The sequence below is a fragment of the Myotis davidii genome, unplaced genomic scaffold, assembly GCF_000327345.1.
Source record: "Myotis davidii unplaced genomic scaffold, ASM32734v1 scaffold79, whole genome shotgun sequence".
Taxonomy (NCBI): Eukaryota; Metazoa; Chordata; class Mammalia; order Chiroptera; family Vespertilionidae; genus Myotis; species Myotis davidii.
In genome coordinates, this window is record NW_006294339.1 from 1175236 (window position 1) to 1195449 (window position 20214).

At 48.2% G+C, this 20214-nt stretch overlaps 2 protein-coding genes across 4 annotated transcripts in view; one reads left to right on the forward strand and one right to left on the reverse strand.

Moving 5' to 3' along the window:
* Positions 1–7361, forward strand: part of ZFYVE9 (zinc finger, FYVE domain containing 9) — an 84698-nt gene extending 77337 nt beyond the window's left edge. For all 3 annotated transcript variants that reach the window (XM_006768315.1, XM_006768317.1, XM_006768316.2), the window contains 2 exons: positions 2145–2321; positions 6757–7361. In XM_006768315.1, coding sequence (XP_006768378.1) covers positions 2145–2321; positions 6757–6918 — 339 coding nt within the window. In that variant the 3' untranslated portion in view covers positions 6919–7361. The remainder of the gene's footprint in view (positions 1–2144; positions 2322–6756) is intronic.
* Positions 7362–11181: 3820 nt separating this feature from the next.
* Positions 11182–20214, reverse strand: part of CC2D1B (coiled-coil and C2 domain containing 1B) — a 19009-nt gene continuing 9976 nt past the window's right edge. The window contains exons 7-24 of the mRNA XM_015566943.1: positions 19603–19728; positions 19271–19449; positions 19028–19103; positions 18841–18942; positions 18625–18755; positions 18337–18409; positions 17773–17909; positions 17306–17414; positions 17049–17221; positions 16483–16608; positions 15771–15829; positions 15512–15628; positions 15069–15142; positions 14894–14952; positions 14643–14694; positions 14116–14215; positions 13863–13953; positions 11182–12735 (exon numbers count right to left, since the gene is read on the reverse strand). Coding sequence (XP_015422429.1) covers positions 12607–12735; positions 13863–13953; positions 14116–14215; positions 14643–14694; positions 14894–14952; positions 15069–15142; positions 15512–15628; positions 15771–15829; positions 16483–16608; positions 17049–17221; positions 17306–17414; positions 17773–17909; positions 18337–18409; positions 18625–18755; positions 18841–18942; positions 19028–19103; positions 19271–19449; positions 19603–19728 — 1913 coding nt within the window. The 3' untranslated portion in view covers positions 11182–12606. The remainder of the gene's footprint in view (positions 12736–13862; positions 13954–14115; positions 14216–14642; positions 14695–14893; positions 14953–15068; positions 15143–15511; positions 15629–15770; positions 15830–16482; positions 16609–17048; positions 17222–17305; positions 17415–17772; positions 17910–18336; positions 18410–18624; positions 18756–18840; positions 18943–19027; positions 19104–19270; positions 19450–19602; positions 19729–20214) is intronic.

Below are 20214 nucleotides of genomic sequence, written 5' to 3' on the forward strand. Positions count from 1 at the left end.
TAGGGGTTTGTTTGCACTGGAATTCACGAAGGCTACATCTCTGAATGGTACATACCATCTTTGCTGTATGATTTAGAAAGCTGGGCTAGTTATGCTGCACTCCCAGTTAAACTATCTTAGATAACATGGTCTTTAAGAATTGACTCATCAATAGAAAACTAGTGTGTCAACTATAATTTAAAAAGAACAAAAGAAAACTAAAGTTTGGAGACTGAGTAGCTTGCCCAAGCTTACATGGCAAATAAGTAATATCAAAGTCCTGATTCAAACCCCGACCTGGACAACTCCTAAGCTCTTTTCCACTGTATTGCTCCTTACCTCGAAAGCTGTATTAGAGGCTAACCTGGAACAAGAGGAGCAGGGCAGAGACCCTGTGTGTGTGTACATCTCAGACAAATCAGAGAGTTTATTCTCTGAGAATAAACAGGTGGGTCCTAGGTGTTCCAATTTGTTTTGAATCTTATTTATACTTATCTATAAAATACACTGTTAAGTAAAAGATCTCTAAGATTCCTTACAACTTTAGAAGTAATTTTTTATAAGTTCTGTGACTTCTAGCTTTTCTATGTTACACACAAGGTAACTGAGGCAGGAGAGGTTAAGTGCCCTACCCAAGTTCACATAGCTGGTTCCTGAGAGCAGAGACTAGGGCAGGGGTGGGCAAACTTTTTGACTCAAGGGCCACAATGCGTTCTTAAACTGGACCGGAGGACCGGAACAAAAGCATGGATGGAGGGTTTGTGTGAACTAATATAAATTCAAAGTAAACATCATTACATAAAAGGGTACGGTCTTTTTTATTTTTAGTTTTATTCATTTCAAACGGGCCGGATCCAGCCCGCGCGCCGTAGTTTGCCCCCGGCTGAGCTAGTCCCACCCACCCACTCCAGCCTTCCCTCTGAGATTCAGGAGCTGTGAAAAAACTGTAGTTTGCCCACGGCCGGACTAGAGTCTAGTTCTGCAGTTCTTGAGATGTTGTTCCAAGTGATGTCCTTCATACCAGGCCCAGTGTTTTCATACACAGCTCAGTGGTCTTAGCTGCTTGCTTTATGACTATTCCTTTGACATATTTTGAGTTCAGACACTGGAACATAAAAAACTCTATTGTTTATAAAATAGTTTGACCTCCGTTCCCTCCTTTTTGCTCCCTAGTAACCCAGTGAGGCATGGTGGCGACCCATTAATTTGCATAATGAGAAAGGCTCTGAAAGGCTGTGAGACTGACCTGCCTGATGCTAGTTACTGAGCAGAGGCCAGGGCCTCCTGACTCCGACTCCAGAGCGTTTCCCTCATTCTATGCTGGCACTCTCACCTGTGCATGCGTCACGGGGCTTCAGAGCTGACTCCTTGTTAGTATTCTTAGTATAAGCTGCTTATTGAGCACTAAGCTAGGGGTTGGTATATATAAGCATATTTTGCTTATATATCATTTTTTATAGTAACTAGAGAAGACAGGTGCTTTCCATTTTATAAATCCAGATTGGGCATTCAGAAGCCAAAGGACTTGTTCATCACCTTCCTCTATGCGACTAGGACTCAGGTCTCTCAGTTCCAAATTTGCTATGTTCTCCCTATTCCCAGTGTGTGCACAGTGGCATAGCTCTGACCTCAGTAAAGGCGGAGCTATGTGGTGGGGAAAGCTCTGTGATAAGAAACAGAAGACCTGGATTTTGGGCTTACCCCGTCTCTGTTTCTAAATCCTTATGTACACTTGGGTGCATCACCTCCCTTCTATAAGTAATCTGTAACATGAAGGGTTTGGGTCACCTAAGCTATAGGAGCCATTCTCTTAGATTCTAACTAAGATCAGTTCCTAAGAAAATCGTCCATATACAGGAATTACCTTTTAGACGTGCACAATGCAAAATGTAAGCCTTTTTTGAGTAGATCGTACCAGGATGACCCTGACTGTGGCTTCCAGGGAAATAGGCAGGTTGCTGCTGCCATTTTGTAGATGCAGAGACTGAGATTGTTTCTTGGATGTAGGATGTTAGTGTCCCCCTTTTGTCCCAGGGACTTTGAGGGACCCTGCCAGGTCTTTTTGCACATCTCTGTGGGTCAGGGCGCTCATGCAGTGAGCTGATGCACTTGTTTCTTCCCAATCTCTTGGGCACAAGGTTAAGTCTCTTTTGTTCGGGCAATAGGTGTTTTTCCTAGAAAATGACGACCAGCACAGTTGCCTGAGTGATCCAGCAGATCATAGCCGGCTGACCGAGCACATAGCCAAGGCTTTTTGCCTTGCTCTCTGTCCCCACCTGAAGCTCCTGAAGGAAGATGGAATGACTAAGCTGGGACTTCGTGTGACACTGGACTCAGATCAGGTAAGAGTTCTGAGGCAGCCTCCGAAGCCGGCCTTGGAAGCTGGTCAGTTTCTGTTTTCCGACATGTGAGTTTCCCTGCATCAGCCCAGCCTTTCTTTGGACCCTGGGTCTGACCAGATACAGCACTTTGGCTTTCCCTCTGTGTTTTTTTTTAAAACATATTTTATTGATTTTTTACAGAGAGGAAGGGAGAGGGATAGCTAGAAACATTGATCAGCTGCCTCCTGCACACCCCACACTGGGGATGTGCCCGCAAGCAAGGTACATGCCCTTGACTGGAATCGAACCCGGGACCCTTCAGTCCGCAGGTCAACACTCTATCCACCAAGCCAAACCAGTTAGGGCAGGCCTTCCCTCTATTAAAACTACACCTTGCTGTGCTGTTTGATCAGACTCTGAATCATTTGCACTTTGGCTTCCTCACCTGAAAGTGTTCCAAGGACTTGGTTTTCTTTTTAGGGTTAGGAGAAGGGTGTGTGAAGACCCGCCACCCCTGTGTGAATGATATCAATGCTGCCCATTGAGACTCCAGTCCCACCCTTCAGGAGTCATTCTGCCCTTAGAGAGCAGGGCCCAGCTGTCCTTTGTCCTGCTGACCACAGCAGGCCTCTGCTGACTGGCCTCTGCAGCTCCCACTCCTTATGGTTTTCTTACTGTGAACATTTCCATGTTTGTTAGTAGATGGGACTTGAGCTATTTCCTCATTCCCTGTCAGCTCACGTCTCCTATAGTCAAGCTTCTCACCCTTTCTTACTCAGATTTTTTGGTGCTGTTAGTAGCAATAATCCACTTTAGAAAATTTTTTTATTGATTTCGGAGAGGGAGAGATACAAACATCAATGATGAAAGAGAATCATTGATTTGCTGCCTCCTGCATGCCCCCCCACTGGGGATAGAGCTCACAACCCAGGCATGTGCCTTGACTAGGAATAGAACCGTGACCTCTTGGTTCATAGGTTGACACTCAACCACTGAGACATGCCAGCCAGGCAGCAATAATCCATTCTTAGCACATGTGCCCCCACTCTCCCCAAGTCCCTCGTCCCATTGCCTCTCTCCCATGGCCTAGCATCTAATCCAGCCGTGGGCAAACTACGGCCCGCAGGCTGGATCCGGCCCGTTTGAAATGAATAAAACTAAAAAAAAACAACAACAGACCGTACCCTTTTATGTAATGATGTTTACTTTGAATTTATATTAGTTCACACACACTCCATCCATGCTTTTGTTCCGGTCCTCCGGTCCAGTTTAAGAACCCATTGTGTCCCTCAAGTCAAAAAGTTTGCCCACCCCTGATCTAATCTCTCTACAAGATATACCTCAGATATATTGTGGGTTCCACTCCAGACCACAGCAATAAGTGAATATTGCAGTAAAGTGAGTCACATGAACTTTTGGGTTTCCCAGTGCATATAGAAGTTACAATTACACTGTACTGTAGTCTGTTAAGTGTTCAGTAGTAGTATGTCTAAAATCAATGTGCACACCTTACTTAAAAAGTACTTTATTGCCCTGGCTGGTTTGGGTAAGTGGATAGAGAGTCAGCCTGAGGACTGAAAGGTCTCGGGTTTGATTCCAGTCAAGGGCACATGCCCGGGTTGCAGGCTTGATCCCCCAATAGGGGGCGTGCAGGAGGCAGCTGATCTATGTTTCTAACTCTCTATCTCTCTCCCTTCCTCTCTAAAAAATCAATAAAATATATTTAAAAATATATATAAATATATATATTTAAAAAATACTTTATTGATAAAAAATTCTAGCTTTCAGTGAGTCATAATCCTTTTGCTGGGGGAGGGTCTTGACTCAGTGCTGATGGCTACTGACTGTTCAGGGAGGGGCTGCTGAAGATTGGTGGGCTGTGGCAGTTTCTTAAAATAAGATAATAATGGAGCTGATGATTGACTTCCTTTCACGAATGATTTCTCTGTGACTTGTGATGCTCTTTGATAGCGTTTTACCCACAGAACTTCTTTCAGAATTGGAGTCCGCCCTGTCAGACCCTGTCACTGCTTCATCAACTAAGTTTATGAAATACTCCAAATCCTTTGTTGCCTTTCAAGTTTTCACACCAGGGATAGATTACTTTCTTTGCATAAGAAGCAACTCCTCATCCATTAAAGTTTTATCATGAAATTGCAGCAGTTCAGTCACGCCTTCAGGCACCACTTCTAATGCCAGGTCTCTTGCTGTTTCCACATCTGCAGTTATTTCCCCCACTAAACGCCTCAAAGTCATGCATGAGGGTTGGAACCAACTTTTTCCAAACTCATGTTAATGTTGATATTCTGACCTGTTTCCATGAATCACAGATGTTCTTAATGGCACCTGGAATGGTGAATTCTTTCCAGAAGATTTTCAATTTCCTTTGTCCAGATCCATCAAAAACAGTCTCTTATCTATGGCAGATACAAAATGTTATTTCTTAAAATGACTTGAAAGTCTAAATTACTTCTTGACCAATAATGGATGCATTAGCAGACATTAAAACATTAACCCATTGTACAGCCATCAGAGTTCTTGGGTGACCAGATATACATGTCAGTGAGCAGTAATATTTTAAAAGGAGTCTTTCTGAGTAGTAGGTCTACAGTGGGCTTAAAATACTCAGTAAACTATGTTGTAAACAGATATATTGTTATCCAGGCTTGGTTGTTCCACAGGCAAAATTCAGCGCAATTGTTAAGGACCCTAGGATTTTCGGAGTGGTAAATGGGCACTAGCTTCAACTTAAAGTCACCAGCTGCATGGCCCTGCCCTTTGAAGCCAGGCATTGACTTCTCTTGAGCCATGGAAGCCCCAGATGGCATGTTCTTCCAATATCAGGCTGTTTTGTCTCCATTTAATGTAGCCACCTTCACTCATTATCTTAGCTAGATCTTCTGGATAATTTGCAACAGCTCTTGATGCTTCACCTTGAACTTTGTTATGGAGATAGCTTCTTTTCTGTAAACCTCATAAACCAACCCGTTAGCTTCCAATTTTTTTTTTTTTTTTTGCTGCTTCCTTGCCTCTCTCAGCTGCCATAGAATTAAAGAGTTGCGGCCTTGCTCTGGATTAGGCTTCGGCTTGAGGGAACGTTGTGGCTGGTTTGATCTTCTATCCAGATCATTAAAACTCTCCGTATCAGCAATAAGCATTGGTTTTCACTGGCGTAGCATTTTTAATTTTCCTTTGCATTAACTTGGCTGTATGGTGCAAAAGGCCTAGCTGTTGGTCTCTGAGCTTTGCATGTGCTTTCTTGTTCATTTGTAGCTTTTGGTTTAAAGTGAGAGATGTGAGACTCTTCCCTTTACTTGAACATTTAGAAGGCATTGTAGGGTTATTAACTGGCCTAATTTGAATATTGTTGTGTCTCTAGGGAGGCCTGAGGAGAGGAAGAGAGATGGGGTAATGGCCAGTCATTGTAGCCGTCAGAACACACACATTTATTGGTTAAATTCATAGTCCTATGTGTGTACAGTTTGTGGCACCCCTAAATAATTACAAAGCAATATCAAAGATCACTGATCGAAGATCACCATAACAAATGTAATAAAGTTTGAAATATTTCTAGGATTACCAAAATGGGACAGAGACATTAGGTGAGCAAATGGTGCTTGATAGACTTGCTTGATGCAGTGTTGCCAGTCCTTCAATTTTTAAAAAACTCAGTATCTACAAAGCGCAGTAGAGCAAAGCGCAACAGAATGAGGTTTGCCTGTACATTTCTTTTGGATTTTGGATCCCTGAGACATGTCCCAGTGTTCCTGTTTGATGCTGTTGTGTTATCATTAGGGAAAATGTGGACGGTTATGGATCTGGCTCCATTTCCTAACTAGTTATCAATCAAGAAGTGTGTGTTTTCTACTTAAGGTCTTTCCCCATGCTATACTAAGCATAGCAGAGTAATTTAAATGAGGTATCATGGTTCTTTGTCGAATGGTACCGGCTGGAGTTACTTCACATAAAACAATTAAAAAATAATTTTTCACTGATGAGTGGGCTTCTTGATGGCCAGGGCCCTGTTCCATTCATCTTTGAATCTGTGTGTTAGGAGACGCTCAAAATATGGTGTGGGGCCCAATAGTTGACAGAACAAGTGTTCAGTTCCTGCTGTGCTAGGGAGTTAGAGTCAGTTCACAACCACAGGCTTAGGTTTTATTTCTGACATTCTGTGCCTCTCCGTAACACCTCAGTCCCTTCTGGGGGAACTAAGACCTTAACAGGTTAAGTGTCTTGAGAAACCAAGGTTTCACAGCTACCACGTGTTAGGGTCAGGATGAGTAAATGACAGGATGAAAATGACAGCTTAGGGAAGAGAAGTTTGTGTTAACTGCTGTGTGTCCAGCCCATGGCCAGGAAGCCCATCTCCTTCCTGCCCAGCCTCCTTGGCCCTCAGCTCTCTGGAGGGAGCTGCTCTATCCAGTAACCTGTCGTCCTTCTCTCTGTGGTATAGGTTGGCTATCAAGCAGGGAGCAATGGCCAGCCCCTTCCCTCGCAGTACATGAATGACCTGGACAGCGCTTTGGTGCCAGTGATCCATGGAGGGGCCTGCCAGCTCAGTGAGGGCCCCATCGTCATGGAACTCATCTTTTATATTCTGGAAAACATCGCATAGACAGAGGACTTCGTGTTTTTTTCCTGTTCCGACCTGTTGCAACAGCAGTCATACCAAGTCATTTGCACTTTAGAACTGGAAGATTAAGCTTTTGTTAACACTATTAGTTGGGGGTGGGGTGGGAGTGGGGTTTGGGGGACTACGGTGGATGGGGGGGGCAGATGTTCCATTAATTCTAAGTCTTCTATGCATTGTCCACCAGATCTGGGCAGCTTCCATTACTGCACCACCGTTATATTATTCTTGAAGCTAAATCCCCTTCTGTTCCTGTTTAAACAAGAATTCTGCTCCTGTTTTAAGACTTATTTATGGCCTTGTGCTCAGAAATGCTCAAATGGGTACAACCATCACCAAGGATGGGGTGGGAGGGCAGAGAGGAAATAAAATATGAAGCATCAGTCTTGTACTTTTTGTACAGAATTGATACAAAAAGGATCACACACGGATCTTGTTCCATTTACGTCACAGTAACAAGTAGAAGTCACACTTACGTTTTTGTTTGTTTTTACCAGATTACCCAACGGATTATTACTCTTCTAGCCAAGGAAGGGCACCTCAGTGTAAATGAGGCGATTGGATAGCAGAGCCAAGTTGAGGATTGCTCAAGATCTGCCCCACTGATTGGCAGGTACTGAATTGGGCCTTTCTGTGAAAGCTGACAATATACTCAAGGCATTTTTAGTTATAATGTACACTAGCTGTATTTTTAAAAACATTTTATTGAGAAATAATTTAAACTTCCAAGAAAGTTGCAAGTACAAAAAAACTCTATGTATGCTTTACCTAGATTCACCTATTGTTCACGTTAACACTTTCTCATTTGCATTATCAGTGTTTCTCCACAAAAAATGGAGACATTTGAGAGTAAGTTGCATAGCTAATAGCTCTTTACCCCTAAATACTTTAATGCTTATTTCCTAAAATTAAAGACATTCTCTTCCATGGCAGCAGGACAGTTCACAACTTTAGTCAATTTAACATTGATACACTAGCTACTTGACTCTAGAATCTGTCTAGTAGTGTCCCACATGGCTTTTCCTCCTCCTGTAAAGCTTCTAGCCTGGGATCAGATAAGGCAAATAGCTTTACTGACCCACCTGTATCTTTTATGTCCTCTATACTTTGGGTGAGTATATTCCCTCACCTCACTTTAAAAATTTGATTGGTATCTTTCCACAATTAGAATCAATTTATGCATTCTTGGCCAGAATCCTAAGTGATGTATGCTTTTTATATAGCCACCTGCACATCACTGATGAGGGTAAATTTTGGTCACCTGTTCAGTGTTGTCCAATTTCTCTACTATTTAACCCCTTGGAATGAATAACCAATGTATACAGACACTTTAAGGTCATGCAAATATCTTGCTCATCAAAATTTCCCTAAGATTTAGCATCCACGGATGTTTCTCATCTGAACTAATCTTTTACATGATGGCTACAGATTTTTCAATTCCAGCACTCCCTCCACCTTTACCAGTTGCACTTGGTCATTATAAGCAAAAGCTCTTCCTCCTATTTACTATTCACTTAATTTTCATTGTGGACTTGTGGATTCCATTTTGAATGGTTCTGACCCATTATCTGGGTACTCGAATAGCTCAGCTTTGGCCATAGAGCATGCCTTCAGGGTAGTTCCCCCATCCTTGTGAAATGCTTCTATCATTTTTTTTTTTTTAACACTTTGCTTTCTGGCCTAACAAGATTCTCCACGCTCATCTAGTGCTCACACTGCCCCAGCCTTGGATCAGCCACGGTTTCTTTTAGTGGTGTTGGAAACCAAGTTTTGTTTTATCCGTGATATATGAGATATAGTCAAAGTGCTTTCTTTTTCATTAAAATTTATTTTGGTCACAGACCTAATGGTTTCACGCCCTAAAGTTTGAAAAACACGGCTCTAAGGTAACTCACTCTTACCGCTGTCACCCTCTAAGAGCCCAGGCCAAGCAGCGACGGTCCCTCTGCTACAGGCACAGCTCCACGAATCCTCTGGAAGCTAACGCAGGCCTCTGGGAAGTGAGAGGCTGCTTCCCAGTGGTTAGCGCTGGGCTTAGCACTTGGCAATTAAAGGCTGTGGGGCTATGTTTAGGCAGCCCACAGCCTGGCCTTCACTTGGAAGTATGTCCACCTGTGTTTATCCCGTCTCCATGGCGGTGGTGGTGGATCTATTCTGTACTCTCTCTCCATAAGCTTTGCTGGTGGTGGCTGCAGAGTACCGTGATTGTAACCTTTTCCCAGACTCAGAGGCACCCAGAGCTTCTAAGGGAAAAGAGTAGATGCCACCCAAAGAATACCAGCATGCACTGAGCCTTGGGACCACACATCCCTCCAAAACCTGGTAGGAATATTTCATAGGGCAGGGATTTGAGGTATAACATCCAACTTGGTCTAAATATACCTTGGAAGTTTAGAGCTTCTACAAACTCTGGTCCCATTTTTTTCCCCACAGAAATTTATCTTTCCTCCTGTTCAGTTAAATATACCTTGCAATTGTACCTATTTCTTCTGGATCAGTGCAAGCTTTTAAATTCTTCCACTGAGGACAGACTCTGGTCCTGCAGAGTCAGGTCCATTCTCAATTTGCATAAAATATCTTGTGGAATGGGGCATAATAGAGCCAAGGCTAGTTTACCACCCCCCGCCCAACTGTTTTATCTCTGTATTATACACTGTATATTGTAAGAGGCATATAAAGTAGAGGGCTGAAATATCACATTTCTAAATCTGTCAAATTTTTCTAGAACATAAAACTTAAAGACTGGCATATAGAGATCCTTATAAACTGAAGAGGGATAGGGTTGCCATTATGGTAACATCAAATTTTAAAAATTATTGCATTCTTACCAAATGCTAGACAAGGTATTTCTCCATTTATTTTTATCAAACTTTCTGAGCACCTACTGGGCCCTAGAAAGATAGGACGTTACCTTGTGTAAGTTCCCACCTAATATCTTCCCTCATCCAGTGGTTCCTGAATGCTGGTGGGCCCACCATTTCCAACCAAATTTACTTGTCATAATTAGTCATCAGGGGAGCAATTTATGCATTTAATACATTTCATGCAATAATCAATCTGCTGAACACTTTTTATATTAAGTTCTATTTTAATAGTAATGTTAAAATAATTTAAATAGTAATGGGAATTTTAGGAATTGTACACGTAGCCTGAAAGGCTAAGGAGTGGAGCAGGATGGATGCCCACTCTGGAGTTTGGGAAGCTGAGGCCATGGGAAGAGTCCGTGGGAAGATTCTTGGAGCTGGACCAGGCACAAACTCCCTGACTCCACCAGCCTCAGTCCCACGGTTTCATCTTAAATGGAGCTGCCTATTTAAGGGGCAAGATTTTTGAGAACTACCCACAAAATTCAGAAAACAAGCTCTCAACAATGGTGGCGTAAAAAAGGAAAATAATGTTAAAGTCACAAAATAGTTTGCCTTTGTGAACAAGACTTCCTAAGGAAAATTTCTTCTGTATTTTTGTTCAGTTCACTAATTCAGAAGAAAGTATGCCTTGCACTAGATTAAAGAGGGAATTTACAATTTAAAAATAATTTGGGTCATGGCAGCTTCTCTGCCCCCGAATCCCTGATCTGTTCGGTTGCTGCATTTGGACAAGTCTCAGGATAAGACGAGGCTGGGCAGGCTCCCCCCACTCCCAGTGACCGGCATGCCTTGGCTGCAACAAAGGCCCTTTCAGAAAGAGCCTCAGTCTCCCAGTCCAGTGGGTGCTTTGTCTTGCCTCCCTCAGCCTGGAGGTTTTGTTTTTCAAAAGCAAAGAGCAGGGAAGGAGCCGAGAACTGACCAAGCTGCAAAGGGAAACCCGTGAGGCACAGAACACTTCCTACAGATTACAGTGGCGTTTCCAGTGGAGGCCTGAGGTCGGGAATCCGAAGGTGGTTGGAGCCTCTGAGGGTAACCACAGCTGTCCTGGCCCTCCTAGTAAGCACTGGTTGCGGTGCAAACCCTTCTTTGCTCGAGGCCATCTTAGGAAGGCTAACAGCCCTTCTTTTCATTCTAGATCACTGCTGCTTTGACACACGGATGTAACTACAAATGTTAAATTTCACATCTGTAGAAATTTTGGTAGTTTACTCTGATGGCCAAGTCAGTCTGGTCACAAAGCTCTTGGAAAAAAGTCGTTTGTCTGTCCTTCCTGCTGTTACCCTCTAAAAGATTTGCTACTAAGGGCAAGAAAGCACGGTCCAGCCCTATGTCAGAAAAAGACACACACAAACAAAAACTCAATCCCTGAGCTGTGCTTACACAGTGCTGTGGTGACCAATAAGCTGAATGTATCTGCTTCACTTAGAGCCTTTAAAAGATGACCTCAAGGAATGCTTTGTACAACTTAAGCTAATGCTAAAAAATGGGTGTGGGGAGAGGGAATGGGATATTAAAGTTTATTTCTAAGAAATGTAGAATACTGCAGTTTTGAATATTAAACCTATTGCAACTACAAATCCCTCCGTCTCCATCCATTCAGAAAAAGCCAAAGGAGAATTTCTTGGGGAGAAATAAGGGATTTCCCTCGGTGATCAGCCAAAGAGGCAAGGCTTCCTCTGCCCTCTCTCAAAGGAGAAAGCCACAGCAGCCGTTTCTTCAATTAAATGTTACTGCTACTCGGGCTTTTAAAAAGTGATAGGACCTTTGTTTAGGATTTTGATGGTTACTCTGCGTGTAGGGCATAAAACCCCTGTAAGTGAATTAGACATAGTTTCTTAAAAAGTTACATACATTTTTGTGTCATTTCCACCGTCCCCCCTCCCCCCAGTTAGCAGTCTTTTTGTGTTAGGTGCACAGACTGAACCCAAGATACAGCCTTGCCTACTTCCCACCATATAGTCCAAAACATCACTTCCTTCCTCCACCGAGAGCGTGGGGACTAGTGCAGCAGCTGTCAGGAAACAAGGCACAGGCAGACGGGCGTAAACCGAGCTGTGGCACAGGCCACCACTGACACCGAGTCACGGAACCTGCCCGACCCCAAGCCGGGGCATTTCCAATCTCGGGTTCTCCCATCCTTTACAGATAGAGCTTTTAAAGGCACATTCAGAAATGTTGCAACTAGAGGCTGGGGTAAGCTGCACACAGTTGCTACACAGGGGTTCAGGGGCTGCAAGACCCCATGGCACAGAGCAATGAGGCTTTCCTTGCTTTTGCCCAGAGGGAAGGGGAAGCAGCCTCCTGGAATCCAGCCTCGGTGTGGAGGCCTTCCTAGGAAGGAGCCAGCAACAGGAGAGACCAGGCCGTGGTCAGTAATGCATGTACGTACAGGTCTTTGGTGTTTGTGTAGCAGCAGGTAGCTCCCTCATGCACAAAGGCTTCTGTAGCCAGCACAGCTGGGGAAAGTATGCTTCTGCACACAGCCTGGCCCGACTCCTCTCCCAGCGTTGACTGTCTGAAGCACAGGCACAAAGCACAGGCAGTAAGTCTAAACTGCAATGAACACACACAGAGTTTGGAAAGGTTTTCCTGAAAACAGACCTGGGTTTAACTTCCCTCCTAGGGTCTACTGAGGATCCTAAGAAACTCAGGCCAAGCCCTACCCAATAGTTTTGCCTTTTGATCATCCTCACAGATGAGAACTTCTGAGGCTTTCTCCCCCATAGGAGCTGTGTACTGGAAGTGCCCTGTGGGCCTGGGCAGAGAGCAGGGGTGGAGGTTCTGAGCGTCCAGAGAGCTGCCCACCTCACAGGCCCCTAGGCTCCAAGACCAGCCAGTTCTCGGTGACCATCTGTATGTCCTGGCCACTCAGAGGCTCCCGCAGCCTCACCTTCACCTCCAGCTTGCCCCCAGTGGGCTTCCTTCCATCCAGGACCTGAGGATCACAGAGAGGGAGATGGTAACTGATGGGGACGGGCTGGGAGCAGGCAGCTCCCTATGCTCACAGGTAAAGAATGAGGAGCTAAAACATTCTGTGGTATCAACATAGGAGTCTCTACTTCATGACAACCCTGGTGGTGGATCCAGAGAGCGGCCCACCTCACAGGTAAGTCTCACCAGAAAGAAGTAATATGTCAATCCAAGTTAGAGTTCTCGCTCAGTTTCCCCATGGAAACTCCTGGGAGAAATTCTCTGGCTTAAAGGTGCAGCCGGAATAACCACAGCCCAGACCCTTCCTTCACAGCTGGCCGAGAGTGGATGTTCTATTAACAGCCAGTGTGGCAAGGCCAGGACTAGAACCCAGGCCAGGGGTTCCTTTCTACCCCCATGCTGCCTCCCTCCTGGGCAGGAAGGGGGAAGCTGGTGTGCAAAGCAGTGAGTGCTGCAGCCTTGAGAAGCCTAACTACCAATGTGGCCAATGCAGAGCCCTTAATAAAACCCCAGGAAAGGTGGCGGAGGGGGGTAAGTGCGCCGTACTGGGAAAGCCCCACTGACGAAGGCACCAGCAAGGGTCTTGGCCACATGCTGCTGAGGACACCCTACTCTCCGGAGCTCAGTTTCCTCATGTCAAAGGCAAGCTCTTCGAGTCACTGCCTGTGAAATCTGATGAGTTCATGGAAGCTTAAGGAGCTGTCTGGGGCCAATTCCTTAACAATCTGGCTTCATTGTGGCGGGTCCCAGGTGGTAAAATACCTTATCAACTTTATGTCCAGAGTTTGTTTCATTCTGTCAAGCTGCCAGACTACTGCCCAACCATAACTGTCCTTCTGTATCCAGGAGTTTGTATGTGCCAAGGTGACAGCAATGACTGGGCCCTGCCATCCACCATCCCTGGGAACTTGAGCGGCCCAGAGTGTCATGGAAAGAACATAGCTGCTTTCTGAAAGGGTGATGCTATAAAGTTTTGTCAGACCCTCGGAATCTCAGTCTGTAAAATGGGAATAGCACCTATTGCACAGCACACTTCTGGATGTTTTTAATGGACTGATGCTCAGTGAACGTTGGGCTTTACTGGCCAAGCCCTCTGGTTTTCCCACCCTACCTCTGCACTCTGGGTCCTACCTCCAAAATCTCTCTGATCTCACACTCGTGCTCCAGCCGCTCCAGTTTCAGGTGGGCTGTGCCGACCAGCTTGTCACTTCTGAAGAAGGATCTGGGGAACCAAGGGTCAGCAGAGGGTTGGACTGGGCAGGGAAAGCAGGAACGAGCTGGCTGAGACCAGCACAAGAAGACTGAGTAGTAGCAGGGATGGCAGCAATGGAAGCCTTTCCTTCCTCCCAGCCCTCCCTCGCATTAGGACTGACAGGGGGCTCACCCTTTGTGGAGGATTTCAAACTTGATTCCTTTGCTTTGGATCACCCTTCTGAAGCCCCGGTGGTTTCGGTTGATGTTTAATTTGAAGAGCTGATCAAATTCTGCAAGAGAGTAAGAGGAACTTGGCTACCAGGGATTTCCTGAGGTGGTGGCAACAGGCCTGGGGGCTGATCGCCCCTCTGGATCATTCTGCCTGTAATTCAGGGAGACGACCACCAGAGGGTGGTAGAGCCTAGGTCCTGGCCTTGCATATCCCCTTGGACAGTTCTTGTGCTCTTAGACACAGATTTTGCTCAAATAGGAGGGACATGGAATTTGGAGTCACGATTGCATTCCCACTACTTTTGTGCTTGGAGGCCATAGGCAAGTCCCTTTTTCTCCAAGCCTCAGTTTCCCCAACTACACAAGAGGAGTGGTAATACCTGCCTTTGTCTCCCAAGTTGAGTACCAGATAAGATAATAGATCTGGAAACACAAATGTTGCACATACACATATCAGAGAATGAGGGAGGAGAAAGCAGCGCTCACCTGGAGAGTTTGTGTTCTTCACCACCGCTGTTTTGCTTTTTTGAGCCTGGTCCTAAAGCAGTAAGAAGGAGAAGTGCGGGCAGCTTGAAAAAACAGGTCTATTGGGCCAAGTCGGTGTTGAGGGAAGGGACGCCTATAGATCTTCAAACCCCTCCCTATAACCAGACCTTCCAGGGACTGGGAGAAATTGAGCACCAGGTCCCCGAACAGAAGATGGGGTTCAGAGGATCCTATCTCTACCTGAACCTCACCGAGTTAGGGTAGTGGAACTCAAACCGCACAAAAGCATCCAAGTCATCAGGGGTCACCCCTATAAAGGAGAAATGGGGGTCAGCACCTGAGGTGGAGGGGAGCCAGTGCCTCCCATTGGCTGGGGTACAGTGTCTAGGCAAGAGCCTCCTGGAGTCGGGGTGGCCCTAGGGCTACCTGGAGGAGCTGGGAGGTTCATTCCCCGGACAATGATCAGATGCATTTCTGTGCTGTTGAGTTCTGAGAAGATCCTATAGCCAGGAAGCCAGGAGAGAGAGCCCAAAGTGAAGTCATGCAGTGGGAAAGGGTCCCCCTCCCAGGAACTGCCTGCCTGCCAGGTAGTGCTCAGGGACAGGGGGTGCAGGAATAGAGGCACAGCTCGTCTGGGCTAGGAGCAGCAGAGCTGGTACGAAGACCTCGGTCTAGAGCTCCTTCCTCAACCACCACAGCTCTGAGCTCCTCACAGGCAGGCACCACGCCCAACCTCCCACATCCCTAGGCCCAGTGCCTGTGGCAGGACCACGCCCGGGAATTCTTACTAAAGGGGCCCAAGTCCCCAGCCTTGGCCCCCAGCCTCTTGGCCCATCCCTACATGGAGCCACCGTCTCAGGCTTTGGTACCTCACAGTCTGGAATGTCTTCAACTCAAAGTGGTGGCTGGGAGGGTCGAGGCCCCGAGCCTGGGCCAGCTGTAGGATCTCAAGCTGTTTCTTGCGGTCCTGAGCAAGCTTCTCAAACCTGACAGGGACAGGTGCGCACGTTAGCTCAACAGGCCCCTTTTCTGCTCCCTGCCCCACGTGCCCAGCCCTGCATTTACCGGGTCGTCTCGGCCACATTGCCCTGGTGCATAAGGCCCCGAGCCTGGGCAAGCTTCTCAAACCGGGTCGTCTCGGCCACATTGCCCTGGTGCATGAACTGCTTGGAGAACAGCAGACACTTCTGAAAACAGAGGCCCAGAGTGGGTCTAGGTCGGTTTTAGAGGCCTGACTTCTGAAAGCTCCAACCTTCTCCTATAGTCTCACCCCTCTCCTCCCCCAACACATACCCTCCCCAAGATCACTTTCCAAGTCCCTAAGTTTTTGCTGTTTTCTTTCCTGATGATAGCCACACCCGAAAATTCAATTAGCACACTCCTATTTTATTACCCAAATTATTTACTACAGAACAATATCTTATGGTTTTTTGGGTTGTTTTTTTTTTCCATAAATCACAATAATAATTGTGCAAAACCTAAGAGAAACATCATTTCAAAAAGTAGACTTGCTGGCAGCAGTTCAAATCGATATGTGCAAATATACATATATGTCTATTTTCCTATATACATATATGTATATGTGTCTCCTAACACTTCCTCCGATCTTCGAAGTACTTTCCCCTCCAGCCTGTTGTCTGAACTTCATAACCACCTGGGATATTAACCATCTCATTTTACAGATGAAAATGTGGTGCAGAGAGGGGAAGTGTCTTGTGCCAGGTCAACAGCCAGTGGAAGAGGCACAATTTGAAACCAAGCCTCCCTGGTCTGAGCCTCATGCCTTTCCCCAAAGGGAGGCTGTGGGCACTGAAGGGAAGAGGGACAGCAGTCAACTGACCTCATGCTGCTCCAGAAGCATTTTTTGTAGCTGAGCGTACACTTCCTCGGCCTTCTGGGAGAGGCGCAGGTCCTCATGGTGAATGAGGATAAAGTCACCCTCCTCATCCGTCAAGGGTGAAGGCACCTGCCATGGTCACACGCCCCTCAGGGGCGCCAAGAGTCAGATTACCCCCCTACTGGCCCAACGGACACAGGAACCCAAACTGGATGGTTCCCCAGCTTCTAACCACCAGCGTTGGGAACTCACTGCCTCCCGTCTTTCCCAGGCTGCCGAGATGCTCTGCCTCCCACTGGCTTGTCATCTCTGACCACCGGCAGCCCACCTGGCCTTTCCTGGCCTCTCTGGGGGCCATGGGGCCGAGACGCATAAGCAAAAGGCTTTTCCAGGTGTCACCACATCCTATCCCAGGCCCACCTCTCAGGTTGGCTGGAGGACCTCAGGGAAGGTATGGCTGATGGCAATGGACAGTGGCGTCCAGGCAGCTGCCTGGTTCACAGCCCTGCTGTCAAGCCTGCCACCTGCCTCTCTGCCTGAGAAGTCCTGCTTAACCAGGAGGGACTCACCTTGGCGAGGTCCACAGGTCTGCCGGCTCGGACCTGGATGATCTGAGCCTCGAGGCATTTGGCCAGACGCAGGTGAGCTTTGGCCTGTTCCAGGTCCTGGCCACGCTTGGCCTGCAGGGCTGCCCGCTGGTACTGCAGTTTGCGGGCCTCTAGCAGTGCCAATTGCTCCTGCACTGAAGGGAGAGTGATGCTGGTTAGAGCCATGCCTGCCCCTCACTAGAGCCTTCAGTCCCCCACCCTTCTTCTCCCCAACTCACCAGAGGCACTCAGTGACTCCTTAGAACTTGAGGCCTTGGGCTCAGGCAGGGGCCGGGAGGAAGACACCAGAGGCTTCTTAGATACTGGGGCCTGGGTCGGAGGCTCACCCTGCAGGTGCCCAGGAGGAGGTCACAGGGGATCTGCTCCCCACCCGGCCGCAGCAGCTTGGACTCTTGTTAGTATTGCACTAACTTGCTGTGTGAACTGAGATGAAGGGCCTCCCCTTGTGGGCCCTACAGAACCTCAGACCCTCTGAGCTAACCTTCCCAACAGCAGACAGGAGGGTGTTAGGGACAGAACATGGGCTCTGGAGTCAGAAAGACATCGTTTTGAATCTAGCTCTGACAATGCCTATCTGGGTGCCCTTGGCCAAGTTTTTTCTCTGTAAAATGGACAACAAGGTCTGCGTTGACCCCTCATCTGCTACCCCCGCCCCATCCCTGGAGTTTTGGGCCCTCAGCCAAACCTCATCCTCATCCCCGTCTTCCTCTGCGGGGGCTGTTTCCTCGGAGGAGGCCAGTTTCTGGGCAGCTGCTAAAGCAGCCGCTACTGCATCCGCCTCAGTGCCTGTGATGGGCTCCAGACCAGGGATGGGGGGGAATCCTGTAGGGGAGAGAGAGCTGCCTGAGGGCTGGGGTGGCCTCTGTGGGCTCAGCTGGGTCTTCTGGGGCATGGCTGGGATGGGTGGCTCCCACAGGTGGAGGCAGCTACCGGAGAATCATTTCCCCTCCTCCTCAGAGATTTCACAGTGACCCTAGGCCAGCCGTGGGCAAACTAATGCCCGCAGGCCGGAGTTTGAAATGAATAAAACTAAAAAAAAAAATGGATCCGGCCCGTTTGAAATGAATAAAACTAAAAATAAAAAAGACCGTATCCTTTTATGTAATGATGTTTATTTTGAATTTATATTAGTTCACACAAACACTCCATCCACGCTTTTGTTCCGGCCCTCCGGTCCAGTTTAAGAACCCATTGTGGCCCTCGAGTCAAAAAGTTTGCCCACCCCTGTCCTAGGCCAAGCACCACTTACCAGGAGGAACAGGCAACTCAGCAAAATCAACTTTGCGTCCTGCTCGGTGTGCTCGCAGGGCATCTTGATATTGCTGCGAGGGAAAGAAGGGAGGGGCTATTGTAGCCGCAGTGTGCAGGCTCCCACAGAGACCAAGAGGAAGACTGAAAGCAGCCCCAGGAGGAAAAAGAGCCCCTGAGGCAGCAACAGCTTGAAAGAGACAGAGAGATGGAAACTCTAGCTGCAAGGGCAGAGAGCAGACAGCCAGAGAGGGGCCGACATAGGCGGGTTTCACAGCTGCAGGCCCACCTTGGCAATGCGCTCGTGCATCCGGGCCTTGCGCTCATCCCCACTGGCCCGGGCCTGGGTGCCTGCCTCACAGTACTTGTTCAGCCTCTGCTGCAGGGCGTCCAGCACCGTCTGTGGCTCAGCAGGGGCCACTTGAGAGGAGGAAGGAGATAGCATCAGCCCTGCCTACCTCTCCCCAGTCCCCACTCCACAGTCCCACCATCCCATCCATCCTACCTGGGGTTGCTGGGGTGTCAGAGGCCATCACTGGCTGCACTCGCTCCACTGCTGGGGGTATGACTGTGGGTGCCTTGGAAGCCTGTGGGAGGGGCTTCAGGTCTGGGGGACCCAGAGCAGAAGTATAGGTGGGGGTGCCCAGCCAGTCCCAGCCTGAGCAGGTTCCCTCCACCATCCCCATACTGACCCTCAGGCGCTGGGGGCATGGCACTCAGGTCCACAGGCTGCCCCTTCTCCAGGGCCTCCAGGACGGCACCAAATCTCTGCACAGTAGTAAGCAAAGCAGGTGTGGTCATAAGCCAGGGAATCTCAAGAGCCTGGGCTGAAAAAAGTCCCCCCTCAAGCCCAGTCTAGCTTCGTGACCATGAGCAGGCCACTTACCCAACTGTGAAACGGGCTGGACAGAGGGCCCCTGAGCCAGATGTCATACCTTCCCAATCCTCATGAACTCTCGGGCGCGGTCTAGGTCTCCAGCCCGCTTGGCACTCAGGGCAGCCACTTTGTACTCTCTTTGTCGGGCCAACAACAGGGCCCGTGGGTCTGGGTCTGAACCGGGCGGGGCAGATATGCCAGGGCTGCCCACGCTTGTCTCAGGCTGAGAAGGGCTGTCTATGGAGAAACAGAAACAAAGAAGAACGTGCACACCTTGGGCTGCCGGCACCCACAGGGGAGGTGTGACTCTGGCCATCGACTGGTGGGACGGGGAAGCAGGCCATGCCCTGACCTTGGGAACCAGAACAGGATGTGAGTGTCTCCTAATACCTTGCAACATGGTGGGGGGGCTGGGAAGGTCTGCATCAGGGCTCCTGTTGGTTGTTTCCTGAGCGGCCGGGGATTTCTTGCCCAAGGCCACTGGAGGTGGGATCTCCTCCTCATTGATCTTCCTGCCTTTCCTCACAGCAGCCAGCTGGGCCTCTAGGGTCTGGGGGAGAGAAACAGAAACCCAGCCGGACCCTTCACCTCCGTCAGGCGAGTGGGGAGGCCTCCCCCAATTACTGCCCAACCTCCCGCTGCCCTCAGCCCCACCCCTCCCAGCCCTGCTCCCTGGCTGGGCCCACCCTACCTTTAGGCCGCGCTCACAGCGCCTGGTTTTGGCTGCTTCACCTGCCTCCTTGGCGCTGGCCGCAGCCTCCCGGTAATTGCGGATCCGATCTTCCAGCAGAGCCTGCAGCCCCTGAGGCCCTCCGGCCTGTAGATACTCCAGCTCAGGGCCTGGCCACTCCAGGGCCAGCTAGGCCCTTGCTGCTCCCTCCCTGCAACAAAGCTGCCCCAGAAAGCAGAGCTCTTGGGTTCAAGGAGGAGCTCCTCAAAGCCTCAAGGAGGAGGCAAAAGGCACCAGCAGAGGCAAGCACAGAGGCCCAGACCAGCTGGGAG